Source organism: Lonchura striata, chromosome 2 (assembly GCF_050655825.1).
Source record: "Lonchura striata isolate lonStrDom1 chromosome 2, ASM5065582v1, whole genome shotgun sequence".
NCBI classification, from domain to species: domain Eukaryota; kingdom Metazoa; phylum Chordata; class Aves; order Passeriformes; family Estrildidae; genus Lonchura; species Lonchura striata.
The window spans coordinates 120,135,298-120,151,239 of NC_140704.1; the positions used below are offsets into that span (position 1 = coordinate 120,135,298).

At 38.5% G+C, this 15,942-nt stretch overlaps 1 protein-coding gene across 3 annotated transcripts in view; it reads right to left on the reverse strand.

Moving 5' to 3' along the window:
- The window catches only part of CA8 (carbonic anhydrase 8 (inactive)), a 49,497-nt gene extending 33,559 nt beyond the window's left edge, over nucleotides 1-15,938 (reverse strand). For all 3 annotated transcript variants that reach the window (XR_014953438.1, XR_014953437.1, XM_021555659.4), the window contains exons 1-3: nucleotides 15,712-15,938; nucleotides 15,247-15,438; nucleotides 11,442-11,566 (exon numbers count right to left, since the gene is read on the reverse strand). Coding sequence is in view for 1 of the 3 variants with exons in the window: in XM_021555659.4 (XP_021411334.1) it covers nucleotides 11,442-11,566; nucleotides 15,247-15,438; nucleotides 15,712-15,790 (396 nt within the window). In the remaining 2 variants the exon portion in view is untranslated. The remainder of the gene's footprint in view (nucleotides 1-11,441; nucleotides 11,567-15,246; nucleotides 15,439-15,711) is intronic.
- Between the last annotated feature and the right edge of the window lie 4 nt (nucleotides 15,939-15,942).

Sequence of the window (15,942 nt, forward strand, 5' to 3'; positions counted from 1 at the left end):
CACAGCCTAGTTGTACAATAATGATGTGTAATTTCAACAGCACAAATATTGCGTAAGCAACATCTCAGGAGGACAAAATGTGGAAAAATTGTGTCTTGCTATTTTACATGTGCACAAGAATTTATGAGTTGATACTTGACTTGGCACTGAATTGTTTCAGGAAGCAATTGACTAAGCTGTTGGCAGTGACCATAACATACAGTAATTAAGTTCAAATCCTCACAAGGGGACCAAACCAAGGATATGACCAGGGCACACAGCTTCCAGAAAAGTGATTAAAAACCCAGAAAGTTAGTTATTAACAGCCTGAAGGAGATGTTTAGGAAAATAAAGTTAATGGAATTGATACAGAGACTGCTTGAAAATATCTTAGGAGAAGCAGGAGTACGTGTATATACTTCATGCCACGAAACAAAGAAATACCCATAAAGACTTGAACCATAAAGTCTTCATGGTTAAACATTATAGTTCAGTCAATGTCAATATGCTTCCTTTGAAAATGCAAATGCAAATAGAAGCAAATTACTAGATCATGAACTCTGGGCAAAATGAAGAAGAGGATGAGAATGTCGTTAGGTTATAAATTAGTGCACTTGGTTTATGCTTCCATACTTGAATTTTTCAAGGCTTCTATAGTGGATAGGTGCAAAAATGCCACTAAATTTCAGTGTAATTTAAATGCTTTAAATTTAAAATTCTATACGTAGATAATTGTAATGAAAAAATTACATAACGGGAACTCTTTGCCCATCTTTGAAAGCAGCACTAAGTTCACCACTAAGAGACATAACTGAAAGCAGTTCCAATGAATACAGATGACAACATTGTTACAGTAAAAATCTCCTGATTAATATAACATAGGAGAAGAGAAAGCACAGTTTCTACTCAACTTCTTCTTGTTATAATTTACTGAAAGTGTTAAAGATCAAGCAGATCTAGTCTGTGCATTAATCATCAGGTTACAAGTATGTTCAGAACGAGATGACATTCCCTGAACAAAGAAGTCTGTAATCTAAGATCAGAGAAATTAGGTGCATGTAAATCAAGATGGAGCAGAGCACAAGGCATCCTGGAGATACTGTTCAAACAACTTCACAATCACAGAGTGAGATACTACATGTTTCAGGTCAAAAGCTAAATTCACAGCTAAAACATGCTTGACTGGAACACCAGGGCAGTCCAGAACCTTTGCTGACTGGTGCTCTCTTCTCCATGAACATCTTTGAAAGTAGAACAGCTGTGAAAAAAGTTATTTTTGTTGAATCATAAAAGGAAGGACTGCAAAGACACCTTTCAAAATTTATTCTCTTTCCAAATAAGCCAGCCTAGTGAAAGCAGAAGTAGTCTAAGCAATTGTGTGGCATACCTTCAGATGTGCCACACAAAAGGTAACAAATCCAGGGACTATTGAACTAATTGCAGCATCTCAGGAAACACTACTACAGTTTCTTTTGGTAAACTCACTAAAGAAGTATCTACGTAACAGAATAATAAAAACATTGCAACATCTAATATTAAACAGGAATCTCTGTTCCCTTTGAAAAGTCTAATCACATGCAGCATCCTCATTTCATTTTACACAAAGAACTATTGGTTCATTTTTAAAATGAAATTAACAGCAGGAAGTACTGATGCACATGGAAAAACAAAACACGACAGCTACAAAGAGCTAAAAAGGAAAGCAATGGGAACCATAAAAATCCAACCAGCACTCTTCTTTCTGTTCTAGGAAAAGAAGCCAGATGGTCTAAAAAAGTTGGGCAGGGGCAGAAAGGAATCTCCATGGTTAATGCAACTGCAATGTAGATGTTATTACCTATCTCCTTGTTTGCCCACAGAGGCTACTGACATGTAACATTAGCTTGACTCTTTCTTAGGAAAGTCAGTAGCAAAAACATCATAGGGTGTAGAGGAAACTGAGGATACATAATTTGTCATCTGTATGTATTATTTTTCTTCATGTTTGAAATCACAAGTGCAGCTTATGTGTACTGGCACTTACAAGAGATTAAAGGAAAACAGGAATTAACCAAAATTAACATTTTTTTAACTGTAATGTAAGTATACAGACTAAGAAAAGGACTCAAAAAGGCATGAAAGGACTGAAAATGTCCCTGTCTCTATGCTGCCAACTTTCAGTGTCAACCTAATGGTAAGAAACTAAACAGCTACACAATTATTACTGTCAGATTCAGGCTCTTCACTGTGCCAAGTTTCTGCTCAGTGTGCGAAGCAAGGAGCACCACAGAGCAGCTTATTGTTCCCTACTATGTTTGACCCCAGCAAACATGCAGGCTGAAGTGCCCTGGGTCTGCCTTTACCTATGCTAACAGAAACAAATATACTTTCAAGACTTTCTTTTTCCTACCTTTGAAATATGAAAGCCAGGAAGGAAAAAGCAAGAGTTTTACTGCAAGATTCTCCAGCCTACCTTCACTCTGGGTTCTTACTGATTGAGAGGGTGCATGTGCATGTCTGCATGTGCTTTTATAGCCCCACAGATAGATAGGATGGAGCTTGGAATAAAATACTGGACTGTGATGGATAGTTGATTACGTTATAGACTAGGAATAACATCAAGAAGACAGAAAACACAAAGAGCTATAAGTTAAGCATTTAATTCTGGAAGTGCTATTTATATCACTAAGCATTTAATAAAAGCATGTCCAGTTCCAAAGTGTTGCCTGTTTGCCTGCAATCTATTGTCTTGGATTTAAAACCAGACTGTTCATATGTGGAAGGTTTTAAATCAGCAATTTAATTTTCAATGGTAGATTCTCTCATGAAGGCAAAAAACACTCCTTCCCTGTTAATTTGCCATGTTTTGTTAATAACTGATTCGTATCCCACAGTTCTCTGTGTTTCAAAGGTAATTGTCTGTTTTAAGATATGAGAAACTGCAGCTGCATATTATCTTCTTAAGTCATAATCTTGACTGTTATCCAGGGAGCAGTTGTTCTTCCATAATAGACTCCTCTAGGAAACTCAGGCAGGTTTTTGTTTTCCTGTAATGTTGGCTAAGCTTCCTTTGAAATAATAAACTTTGTTATGCTTCTCCAACAGTTTTCTCTTGAATTTCAAGTTTGCAGATTGAGTAATAGCATGCTATATTTTTCTCTTCCATAACTCCATGAACTCCACAAATGTTGCTAAACTTTAGCTGTTTCCCAGTTCAGTTCATTATGTGGCTTAATGCTGGGACAGTAAAATTAGGAATGACCAGTATCTCATTGACAACAGTGTGGCCTATGGACGAGGGCATCAGATAGCCCTGTGGTTAAATTACTGAAACAGGATTTACAACCTAAGTTAGGTATTCCAACACTACAATGTCTGAAACCCTTACTAGAATTCAAACATCTAGGAATCATAAGTCAGTTCTCCCCCACTTCTACAAAAGGCATCATGTGTGACCATGGCCAACCAATATAACTCCTTTGAACTTGTTCCCTACCAGTTCCTTGGCAATTGCAATAGAACTCATCTCCCTTGCACTGATGTTTTAAGGATTATATTATTTGTGTTTGTGATGCACTCAAGCACAATAGCAAATACTTCTGGAAGCCTCCTAAGGTTTTCAGATCTTAGATGATCTACATGTTTCATCCTTTACCTCTTGAAGGCCATGAAGGCACCATTAGCACAAATAACATGAAATTTGGGGCTAGCATCAAAAAGTTATTACTTCTGCTTTTTAGAGTATTTACTTATGCATTGGGGCCAGTCTTGGAACTGGTCCTAACTCAAGCATGCAGCATGGAAAACAACAAAATAAGGAATCTCCTTTCCCGTTCTTCAACAAGTGATAAGTTTTAGATACCAAAACAGTTATGCCTAGTGATTAGGGCACAGTACCAAGAAAAACCAAGAATGAAAACCAAGGCAGCAGGACACTGAAGCAAAATACATGCAGAGTTCCAGCAAGGATCATGGCAGAAATTAGAAAATTATGTACAACTGAAGCAAATCACAGCAAGGACACACAGCCAAGAAAAATGGCAGACTTGAGTAGCAATCTTGCTGAGCTCGAAACTAAGTTTAAATCCTCTTCAGAAGTCCCATCTGCTAAGAGACTACAGAATGTCTTCCCCTACATAAGCAGCCACTCTGTTAGAGCTGGGGAACATGGTTTTCTATAAAGGTTGTCTGGTAACAACCTCTATATACATGAATCCAAGCACTGTCAGCAAGATAGTGTAAGAAAGTAGAGCAAGGAAAAGGCAAAGCTGTAGATCTGCTCAAGGAATGGAAAAGAATTCCATATTTTGTAAAAGTGTCAGTGGCTGCACTGCTGCTATTCACAGCCAGGGTAGGCTAAGAGCTCTTCTGTCCAAGGTTACATGCCTGTCTCCACAAGGATGCAGTGCCACCAAACAGGCTGCAACTGAACATCTTACCTTAGCCCAGCAGGGCCGCAAGAAAATTTGATGCAGGCAAAACAAAAAGACTGCCTTCAGTAAAGCAATAGACTGAGATAAGGTGGAACAGGGAGCCCAGAGAAGGGCTCCTCTCTTCAGCTGCTCCTCATTTTCTTCCCATTCTCTTCTCCTTCACCCAGCTTTTCTCTTGCAAATTTTTTCCGGTTAGTTTGTCCTGTTCTCGTCAGTCATTTTTAGTTCAAACTATTTATTTCTTCAATGAATACTGAAATTCTCAATCCTGGTAGAAGATACTAATCACAGATGATTGCAACCACCGCCTCAAAAGTGTTTTATGTGTATATGGGCCACAAATCTTCTTCACACAAATTCAAATCAGTCTTAATAAAAACAGGCAAAAAGATAAAGAGGCTTCAGTAGACGTTATTAACACCACTCCTCTTTGACCCGGTGTCTGGCAGTTCATACATCTTCCAAAATCCAATAAATACATTGCAGATTTTGCACATTCGCTACCTTTAAAGGTGTGTACCTTTTTCCACAGGGTTTTACTTAAATTTTTTTCAGGTGTTAGACAAGATAAAATCATGTTGCTGATGTGCAAGTACATCAGCCCATTTTAGCACCTGCTTTCAGGAATTCACACTAGAAAGCACATAGGTGCATTCCTGAAAAAATAAAACTATATGTGAGTGAGCAAAACATGGACCAATTGAAGCCCATATTGGCAAATTACCCAAAAACAAAGTATACTCCAGAGACTGCATGTGCCTACTTAGGTCAAATTAACCCTCAACAACAATACAAAACACAACACTGAAAGAACTTAAAGCACTAGCAGTCTCAGGAGTCACAAACTGATCATGTGTGGTTTTACAACGATGGTAATTTTTTCTTTATCTTGTTGCTGGTTTTATTTCCCTGCACATTGGGAGGAGACAAAGACCTCACAGCTTTGTCCCACCACAAAAACTCCAAAGAGAAGTCACATCAATTAGGGGATTGCAGAATGTATGTTACATAGAAAAATGCAGAAAAATTCTTAAAACACCTGCACATTTGGGACTAAGATCCCTCATAACACAATTCACTGACAGTCCTGGAATTGGTGCTAAGATAAATTTTGCCCACAGAGTGCTGTATAAATCTAAGTGTTACTGTTATGTTCCTAAATGGCATCTGCACAACATGTATTGCTTTTGTAGAAATCACTGAGATTTAGAAAACAAAACTGAAAACATCTATTTAAATATTGGCACCATTTTCCTGTATTTTTCCACAATTCCATCCTCAAAAATTAGATGTTGTCCAATGAAAATATCTACTTTAAACAATTACTAGTCTTATTCATAACCAGACAAGGATATTAGCTATTACACTAATGTCATCATTTCCTTGTAAGGCACATTGTGTTTAATCACAGCTAAGAGTGTTCACCTGCAATGATTCCAAAATTTAGAATATTGTCCAAAACTATTAGTAACAAGTTAATATTCCAGCAGAAAAGTTGGACAATGAGCAGAGTTCCAGACCCCAGCATGATTCTACATAAACTCTTCTGGAATCCGTTCTTTTTGCCTCCTCTTAAACTCATATATATCCTTCATTCAAAGGTCTTGTGCTGCCAGTATGAGTGGAATTAATTCTTTTTTCTCAAGCAGGCTATCAGTGCAACCAACTAAGGCAACAGGATTTACTCCCTGGTTTATCTTTTAGAGTTTATTACTTGGATCACAGTCCTAATAAAGAAACTATGATCATCATGGTTTGAATTCTGCTTGTCATTCACACCTACCCAGTCCTTCTGCAGCTTGTCAGTCTCTGAATAAAAAGGGAGATACGCTGGCAAGCACACTGTTTCCCAGGCCTTCTATTACAATTACAAATACTCTGTTTTATTTTTTAGTCCAGATAAGGTAATAAGAAAATGATTAAAAGAGAAATCAAGGTAGAATAGCTTTTGCAAAGAATATGAAAAGTTGGCAAAAAAATAAATTTCTGTTCTGAAAGCTTGATAGTTTCTCTCCAGAAATGCCAGAAAGGCGATGCGCTGTGTGAAGATATCTGATTTCAGAGCTAGGCATGGAGAAAACCCCACACTGAAGACTGTAAAGGCTTTGGTAGGTAAGTGTAATTTTAACAGCCTCACCTGAAGCTCTAAAGCTTTAACTGTGTTAGATTAGTACTTTAGGCACCATTTCTTGTTAACAAAGTAAAACATTATGGTTTAAATCAAATCGAGGGAAGGATATGTGTTTTGCACTGTTACCTTCATTGCAGCAGGTATTTCAGTTACTCTGAAAGAGTCTACAGAATTAATTAATTAGTTTTCATTTTGTTATCCAACAGGAAGGAATAGTTTTTATTCCTGTCCAGAACTGATTTTTGGTCCTTGCAGTAACTGTATTTTCCTCTGTTCTACTCAAAAAATGTAGGACAGACAATAATATCCTGCTCATCTTGGAAACATTTTTTAAATTATTTTCTGTCAACCCACTTCTTCTGAGAGCTTTCACATGGTTTGCAGCTAATGTAATAATACATTTTAAAGAGGATGGATTACAGAGAATTATCCTCTTAGTTATATTGCAAGTGATGAAAGGAACCTTTTTATTTTCCCTGATACAGTTTTATTTCAGAGCAGCAGCCTGGAAACAACTGTGCCTTTATGGTCAGTTCATGCCTTTGGTCACATCACCATTTGACTAACTAAGAAGAAGAGACAACTTTAAGGCCCCCTTATATTTTTACCCATTTCCCTTCATTTCAGAAGTAGTGAAAATATTTTTTTTCAGTAAACTTGTATTGATGCTATCATATGATGTACTTTCTCCTGCTGGATTTCATTTCTTTTTTGTCTGTAAGTTCATTCAGCCTGGCACTATTATATACTGTGTTTATACAGAGATCAGATACAATGGGAATTCATTTTTAGCTGCTCTCATTTCACTTTGTTAACAAAAATAAATAGCAGCAATTTACAATTCCTGTCCTCTTCCATCTCCCTGTTATGCTCAGAAGTAGGGGAAAGAGACCGTTTCATTAGTTCCTCATTTGCTTTTCCTCCTTCTCCAACCCATACTGTTGGCATGAGGTGGACGAATAAGAGCTAAATAGTTCCTCTCTTTCCTACACTTAAATCAGCTTCAGGTAAATAAAATGTGTAAATGTGGATTTCACTGCTTTGTGTAAATTTGTACTGTAAGGCACAGATACTTGGTACCCTGCTCCATTTGCTGTCATGAAACAGTCTCTCAGTGTTAAGACCCTTACTAAACATTTAGCATATGTCATGGCCAGCGTATCTTTGGCCAAAAGGCAAAGTAGAAGTAGTTGGCGAGGATTTCTAGAGAAAGTCGCACAAATGTTTCCTTCAGATTCCTGCCCAAAGGGCAAGAGTGGTCTTCATGCCCCTTTATTCTTGAAACAAAGAGGGGAGTACTGGTACGTACAGCCCTCTGCTTTTCCTTGGTTTAAGAGGTGTTACCATATTACTTTTGACAAATATTTTTGCTTTGTCCTGCTTTCCTGACTTATTGCAAACACATATTTTTCTGTGAAAATTAAAACACTGGCATATCACTGTATACATTCCAGTTTCTTCAGTCAAGGAAGGTGGAAAACACATCTTTGCTGAACCTCATATAAGAATAAAAAAACCCAAAGAACTCAGCTTCCAAGCTATATGAATGACATTTTTTGACAATATGTATTAGCTCAAGAAGCTGTTCCAGAGGTTACACAAGCTTTATAACCTACCCAACTTCACTATGAAATTATATATCTAACCACATGCAAAGGTCCTGGCTGTGCAGTAAGAAGTAATGGATTTTTGCACTAAGAAACATGGGATATTACCTAACTAATACAGGATATTGCCTAACTTGTTTTATAGAAATTATGGTACCAAAGATGAAGAGACTAAGGAAGTAATTGAAGATCAGCCTTCCAAACTTTGAAAAATTACACTCCTTTTCAAAATATTTTTAAAAGGTCATTACATGATAATCTGAAGCTGTTTCACAACTATTTTTGTTCAGTGTAATAAAATAAAGCTGTATAGTCTTCAGCCATAAAAAAGACTGCTGCTCTAGTCAGTAATTAGTCTCAGATAGTCATCTCAGATCTCATCAAACTAGAAGTTGATTTTTGTAGAACTGCTCAGTTCAGGTTTTGAAATAGAGCAGTAGAGTGCATAATCTAAGCCAACCTGTTGTGTTGTTAATACACCCACTTAAACCAAGCACTTCCATTTTCATATTATTGCTTATCTCCTTGTTTTCTTCTCTCAAAGAGAAGATAATCCCTATTATTTGCCATGGAAATGATTTCTAGTTCCTTAGGAAGATGATCTACTAGATTTGTTACACTTGTAAAAGACCCAAAACTTATGCAGTTGGTGCATGACACATTCCTAGGCATGCACTGATGCACAAACAACAGACAGCTTATATTTTGTGAAAGCATAAACTATACCAGATTGCTTGGTTGTAGCCAAAATTGGCATCAAATGCTGTTTATGTTCAGTAACCAACAAACTTAGTTGCTGATTAGAGCATGGTACTTATAACACCAAGATCGTGGGATCAATCCCCACATGAGCCATTTACTTAAGAGTTGGACTGGATGATCCATGTGGGTCCCTTTCAAGTCAGGGTATTCTGTCAATCTGTGAAACCCAGTAGAAATCAAGGCAAATATATATTCAGAATCTGATGATTTCCAGCAACTTTATAAACCAATGCCAATATCAAAAGCTAAGAAAATAAGATTTCCTGGTCTGTTAATCAAAGCTATTGTTAAAAAAAATTTTAAAAGGCTATGCCTGGAAAGGAAACAGCAAATCCTCCATTCTGGAGTGTCAGGTGTGCTACCTAAACATTACAGTGGCCACAAGCACCCATTTTATTATTGCTCAAGTATGATATTTGATTTGGACAATTTGAGAGGGAATTAATATAACAGCTCTTTGTACATATAGCAGAGGGAAATACAGTTCATCTTTCAAAAAATTGCCCTGCACTTTCTTGCAACTTGAGGCAGAAGATGATGAACTGGCCGTTTTCTGCCATAAGAATTTATCTGTTTACAAAATGAAACATTCACACTGTACTTAAAGTGTATTATGGGTCAGGTTTTTTTCTGCTAGAGAATTTTTGCATTAGTAATTATATCTCGGAAGTTAGAGTTTAATTGAAAGCTGCTTAGATGCAGGAAACAGAAAAACACTGGCTTGCTCACCTCCAGGTGATGTTCTTCAACTGTGCCAGAATTCTGTTTGTGCAGCTGCTGTACTGCTTTTGAAGTAGGTGAAGAATGAAATCCCTTCATGACTTAAGTTTGTTGTTTTTTATCTCTGGATCAAACATATTTTTCTCTGGACTGTTCTGGAGTAGATAATTCTAGGTTTTCTGCAGATTATCAATAGACTGTTCCCACATACCACCAAGACGGTTTGCGAGTGATCTTTAATAAACAAGAGACGGGAAATCCTGGTAGATTTCCACGTACGGTTCGCAACATAGCTCACATGAGTATTTCTCGATCACCACATACTGGATCAGCCTTGAAGAAAAGCACTAGGCAAAGCTATTTTATAATGAATTGGCTGTTTCTTGCCTCAGGGGAACACTGCAGTATCCTGAAGTATACTGCCCATATAAATCATACCCTATATATTGTGCCAGGCAACCAGGATGCAGAAGTCATTGCCTTGTTTTCCTTTTGGTTGATGACTCTTACTCATTCAAGCAATTCTGCATTTCCAAGACCTGCCTGGAATCAACCTGCAGAAGGGACCTACACATAGATGTGGTACTGAGGGATATGGTTTAGGGGAGGGCTTTGGCAGTGTTAGGTTTATGATTGGACTTGATCATAAGTCTTCTCCAACATAAATGATTCTATGATCTGACTCAATTCAACCTGAAAACTCCAAATGATTAAGTTTATATATGGGGGGTTGTGATAGAACAATGCAAAATAGCAAATAGTAGAGACCAAAATCTGACCTGCAACTCTCAAAGAAATTATTTGAACAACTGTAAGCATTAGATGGATGATGTAAGTCCACAAGATTTTTACACTTATTTCTGCAGTAGTTGCTTTAATATTCTTAAATATTTTTATATTATTTTCCATAAGACATTTCTATTCAAGAAGTCAGGCACTCATGAACACTACATCCCAGCACTGAGCACAGTGAATAAAAGAAACAGTTTCAGACTCATGAGGGATTATGACAGATAAATAAGGAAAAAATAAAGAACTCCAAAATTCTTGAGTTTCTTTAAAACAAATAGTGCACAACAAATTAAATGAAAGATGCAAAGCTGAAGTCACCAAATATCAGGGCTGGTATCTTTTAAAAGTAGTCTTGCAGCCCAAGGGCTAAGGAATACTCCAGGCCATTCCTTGACAGCTGTAAGCAATGAGACAGTGGAAAGTGAAGACAAACAGCTGCTGGAGGGCAGGAAAAAATAGGACCAAGCATTTTGTGTTGCCTATGACACGAACCCCATGAGGAGATGAATTTTTTAAGACTGCATTATCACTTTGCTTTTATTTCAAAATCGTGTACTTCTTTCAGATCTTGCAGAATATACAGAAGACTATAACATAACCTTCAATTTTCAAGTATGTAAAACTGTTCCATGAACAAATTGCTCTACACTTACTCCAAATTGACCTAAATTGTTATTACTCACCATGGAAATATTTCCAGTGGCTAGTTCTCCCCATCTATAGCTATTAGTCAAGGTGACATAGGAAGTGTTGAAATGGCAGATCTTGTTAGAACACTAATAAGAAAGAAGTTAATAATTCTGCAAGTTAACTTTACGACCAATTAATCATACAGTGTGATGAGTGCTGGAGGCATTCTATTCCAGATGCATATCCTAATTTACCTGCACTAAAGCACACCCCAGGAAGATAGCTTTGTGCTTGAAATATAAAGCATGTAGAGCTAAAAGGAAGTTGCTTTTGGGCTACCAAGAATTCAAGCTATGAAATAAAATCTTTTGCATTTCACGGGTGTTATACAATGCAGAGCACTCTTACCTCCATGGGAAAGGCCTTAAAATTAACTGTGTGTTCAGAACCACGCTGGTTTTCTCTCCCCCAGTGAAATCGAACATCGTGTAGTTCAAACTCGTGTCCCCGAGGTAACGGCCCCCCTATTAACACTGGGAAAGAAGATAAATGGTAAAGAACTTGCCTTTCAAAGCAAACAAGCTACTGAATATATTCTCCAAATACAAAAAGGAGCTTCTGGCAATCTTCTATATTATTAGTGGTACCAGAGAGGAGTTAAGTTCACAGACTTGTCACCTTTACTTCTGAAGAACCTTGCAGGTACAGAACATGAATTGAGGCAGTTACAAAAAACAGTAAAACTGCTGTCACACTGAACTTTTTTTTTTATGATGCAGAACACCAAATAAAAGCATTGTACTTTTACCAGTCAGAAGAGGAAATGTTTATTTGTCTTATCAAGACATTAACTGTGTGCTCTAAACAGATGGCAGGGGTTCTGAATTGAACTGGGAAGTAACCTCCAAGTTGTCTAAATGTTTAATCTCCATCACCTATATTTATTATGGGTCACAAAAATGGATAGAACACTTTTGATAGCAAATATTTTGCTGGGTAAAGGTGTTCAGTCATATACCACCTGTCAGGCTTCTGAGATAATGAACACCACCACACCAAGATATAATCAAACCTACACACTGGAGCAAAACCAGCAAAAACAGCATACCTCATTTACCTAAAAACAGCCCCTAGGCAGCCATGGGTTTTCCTTCAGTTTTTTAAGCATCTGGAATTTCTTAAAAGCATCTGTCCACAATCACAACATGTGCACCAAAAAATGTATATAGCTGCTCAGTACTTTTGCATTAATAGAGACTTCCACCAGAAGTAGTAAAAGCAAGCAATTGTGAGGCCCAATCTGGTATGGAATTAATCAAAGAAACATTTCACCCAGGGATTTCTGAATCTGCTTTAGATCGAATATTACACCACAAGCTGGAGGTAACTTCCCACTGAAATCATTGAATATTGGCTTCTAGGCAGGGCTGAGTGTTATTTAAGGGCATTCACGGTCTTCCCCAGAATCCATTAAATTCTAGCTTACATTTCATAGACTTGGAATTAATCTTTTACAATCTCTGATAATTGATAAGGATTATTTAACTTCATTGAATATAGCCTAAGGGAATTAGTCCCATAATATATAGCTATTTTGGCACACAAACTATACCATCTGAGTTTGGAGCACAAGAGGCAGTGTAATACTAAAACATAAGTTAGCAATTGAATCGTATTACAAACATAAAACCAAAGGTATGAAACTGTAAAAAAAAGAAAACAGATAAATTATGGTTTTCATAAGCAATTACCCTGGAGCAAAAAAGATCAAATATTCCAATTAATACTCCTTTAATAATTCTTCACAACTAATCTAACAGTCTTTAGAGTTTCCAAAATGAAATATCCTAAATATAATTATAGATCCAGATTTGCTTCTTAACCTTGCTTTATCTATATTCCATCTATACCTATATCCCCTAAAGGGAAAATCTACAAAGCCAGTGAACACTTGAGAAATAAACCAATTGAAGTATTTAAGAAATCTGGACAAACAAAAAGAATCATGATACTCAATTAGTTCTTAATTAAGACAATAATAATTAGAAGAATAAAAATAATAATCTCAATCAGGAAAATTGAGCCTTTTCTGTTTTAAAACATTTCTCCGAGAAAAACTGTAACTAGAAGAAGAAATGTTTTTTATAAGATGTATTTCTGGATCTCCAGGAGCTTCAAAGAGTTTATTTCCAAGGCTTCAGTTAGGACACTGATCCCATTATAGAACTATTTCATAGTTGGTCATGATTCATCCACCTAATGCACCACACGTATTCCACTATCAAAATGAAAGCAGCTGTGAAAATGTCTGCAATTAAATAATGAGCAGGATTTGGGAATTCTATATGGACTGCATGTCTTGAATTAAAGGATAAAAACATTCACCAGTAATGACAAATTTATTTTTAATATGTATCTTAATCAGTTTATGTTTTTCCATAAAGAACTTTTTCTTTGACTGCTAGCATTACAGTAGATGAGGATCTCTTGCACATTAATTGGACAGAGTTTCAAAAGCATCCAGTGCTCAATAGTTCCCAACAAAATAATCTGACTAAATGGATATGTCATCAGAGATCTCCTGCGAGGAAAAGAAACTGTAGGAGTTTCTGCAGTCCCTGAAAAATGGCCAGAATACTAGGCCAGGTTCAATCAGAGCTTATTAACTCTTTTCTCCTCTTGGTAGGTTTAATAAATGCCATCTTCTCCCTCCCAAATTATTCCCAGTTTACAAAGGAAAAAAGGGAAACTACGTAACATTATATTTAAGGAAAAGCTGAAACTAAACCAAGAGTTCCTAAATCATAATTCCATACGTCTGTCATAAACTTTTTCTCTATTTCACATTTTCTTATAATTCAAGAGACATCTGTCTGGCATCACATTGCATTAAAGTGTAAAAGAAGTCTTTCCTTTTTTCTAATTTTCTTAATGGTTTTGCAAAGGTGTGTTGATCCCATCTTATTAATTATCACTACTAAGCTAGAAACTGCCCTTGGGAAAGGTAGGATGGACTGAGTTGCATTTTGGGATGTGAATGATGAGGTACTTGTGGTCACTCTCACTTCCTCCACAGAAGAATTCAAGAACTCCTGATCCTGCAAGGAGAACCTTATCCCTTGGGAAAAGAGCTCCGCTTCTGATGAAGGCAGTAAAACTGATGGGAAGTGCAACATTTCTTTTATTGCAAATCTGCAAAATTCCATGTAAAGAAACTTTCTGTGTTGCAAAAATGCATGGAAATTATCATAGAAAGGAAATTATAAAGGAAATAATTATTTCTGAGATAACAGACCTCTCCTTTTTAAAAAACTGTGTGAAACTGAACTGGCTCCCTCACTTAGCACAGCTGTAGTTCCCAGTACTACCGACTTCTCAGAAGGAAACAAGAAGTTGGAATGTCTCATGGTTTGACAATGTTCAGCTGTTTAAATGCCCCCAAAGGGCTGTTACTAGCTAAGACTGGTTAGAATAACATAGAGGCTCTTCCAAACACATGGTAAGAACTGCTGCAGTGCTGGAAAGAAAAATTGACTTTTTCCTCCCTACTTTCTTGTCTCCTTCATAGAGAATAATTTACCCAGATGAAAAGTCTGGATAAGATATAGCAATTTCATTCATGTTGGAATTGTTTCTTTTATTATTTTATTTTAAATCATATTTGATGAGTGACACCAAAAATGTCATCCTTTAAGAAATGAGGACTGCATTCTACTTGGTCCTCATCAATATTGTGAGCATGTATAACTGGTGTATCTATCTTAAGCTGTCCAGTTCTGGAGGTAGTATTCAGAACCCACTCAAGTTAATGAGAAAAAGCACTTTTAACTTACATGGTCTTTGAACCATGAACAAATCTTGCCAGCTGTATGGAACAGTTTGGCACTACACTGTAGCGGTAGTCTGTACTGCTTCTGAGTGCAGACAGATGTTAATGCCAGTGAATTGGATACCACCACTCCAGGAAGAAATTCTGGACGTGCTTTGAAGCAATCTCACTGACCATCCAGTCTGGCATCGAAATCTGCAACACTTGCTCCCCTTCCTACCAAAGTCAACAGCAACACTCTCACTGAGCATAGTCCATGCTGAATGGGCACAACTGCTCTCAGTTGGAAAAGGCTGCTTTTCCTAAACTCCAGGACATGAGTACAGTGAGTCTTCGGGCAACACAAGTTTTAGCCGGGAAAATTAAGGCCATGTTTCAGCATACCTGATTTTGACTTCAGGGCAATTTGAATCGAATGCCCGTCGTTGATCACTTCGCAGTCACGACACACCACGTAGTTCGGTGACAAACGCACTTCCAGGAGCGAGGGGTCATATTTGGCTTCTCTCGAGTTCAAGTTAATGGGCGACTGGTACTCGCCGTTAGCATCGGGGAAAATCAGCCCCCACTCCACTCCTGAGGCACAAGAGAAAAGCGGTCACGGGGCAGCCGGCGCCCCGGCTGCGGTCAGACAGACCCCGCCTGCCCCCGGGGCTGCTCGGCCGGACCGGCGGCTCCGCGGCCGCCGCCCCGCGCTGCCTCCGCCCGCGGGGATGGACCTGCTGCGGGACGGCCTGGGAGCGAGCCCCGCTGCGCTCCGTGCTCCGCCGCTGAAATCCCCACACCGCCTCCTCCTCCCCCGGCAGCGGACAAAGTTTCTCCCCGGCGGAGTCGCCGCCCGCTCCTCACCTTCCTCGTAGCCCCACTCCGGAGCCTCCTCGCGGCGCGGCCGGGGCTCGGCGCCCTCGATCAGGCTCCTGTCAGCCATGGGCGGGCTGCGCCGAGTGCGAGCGTGTGCGGGGCGAGCCGGGCTGGCGGCGCTCGCTGCGCGCCTGGAGCTCCCGCACTCCGCCCCCGGGGCAGGGGCAGGGCCGGGGGCGGCCACCGGGAGCCCCGGGAGCCGGGCGCTGTCCCGGCGGC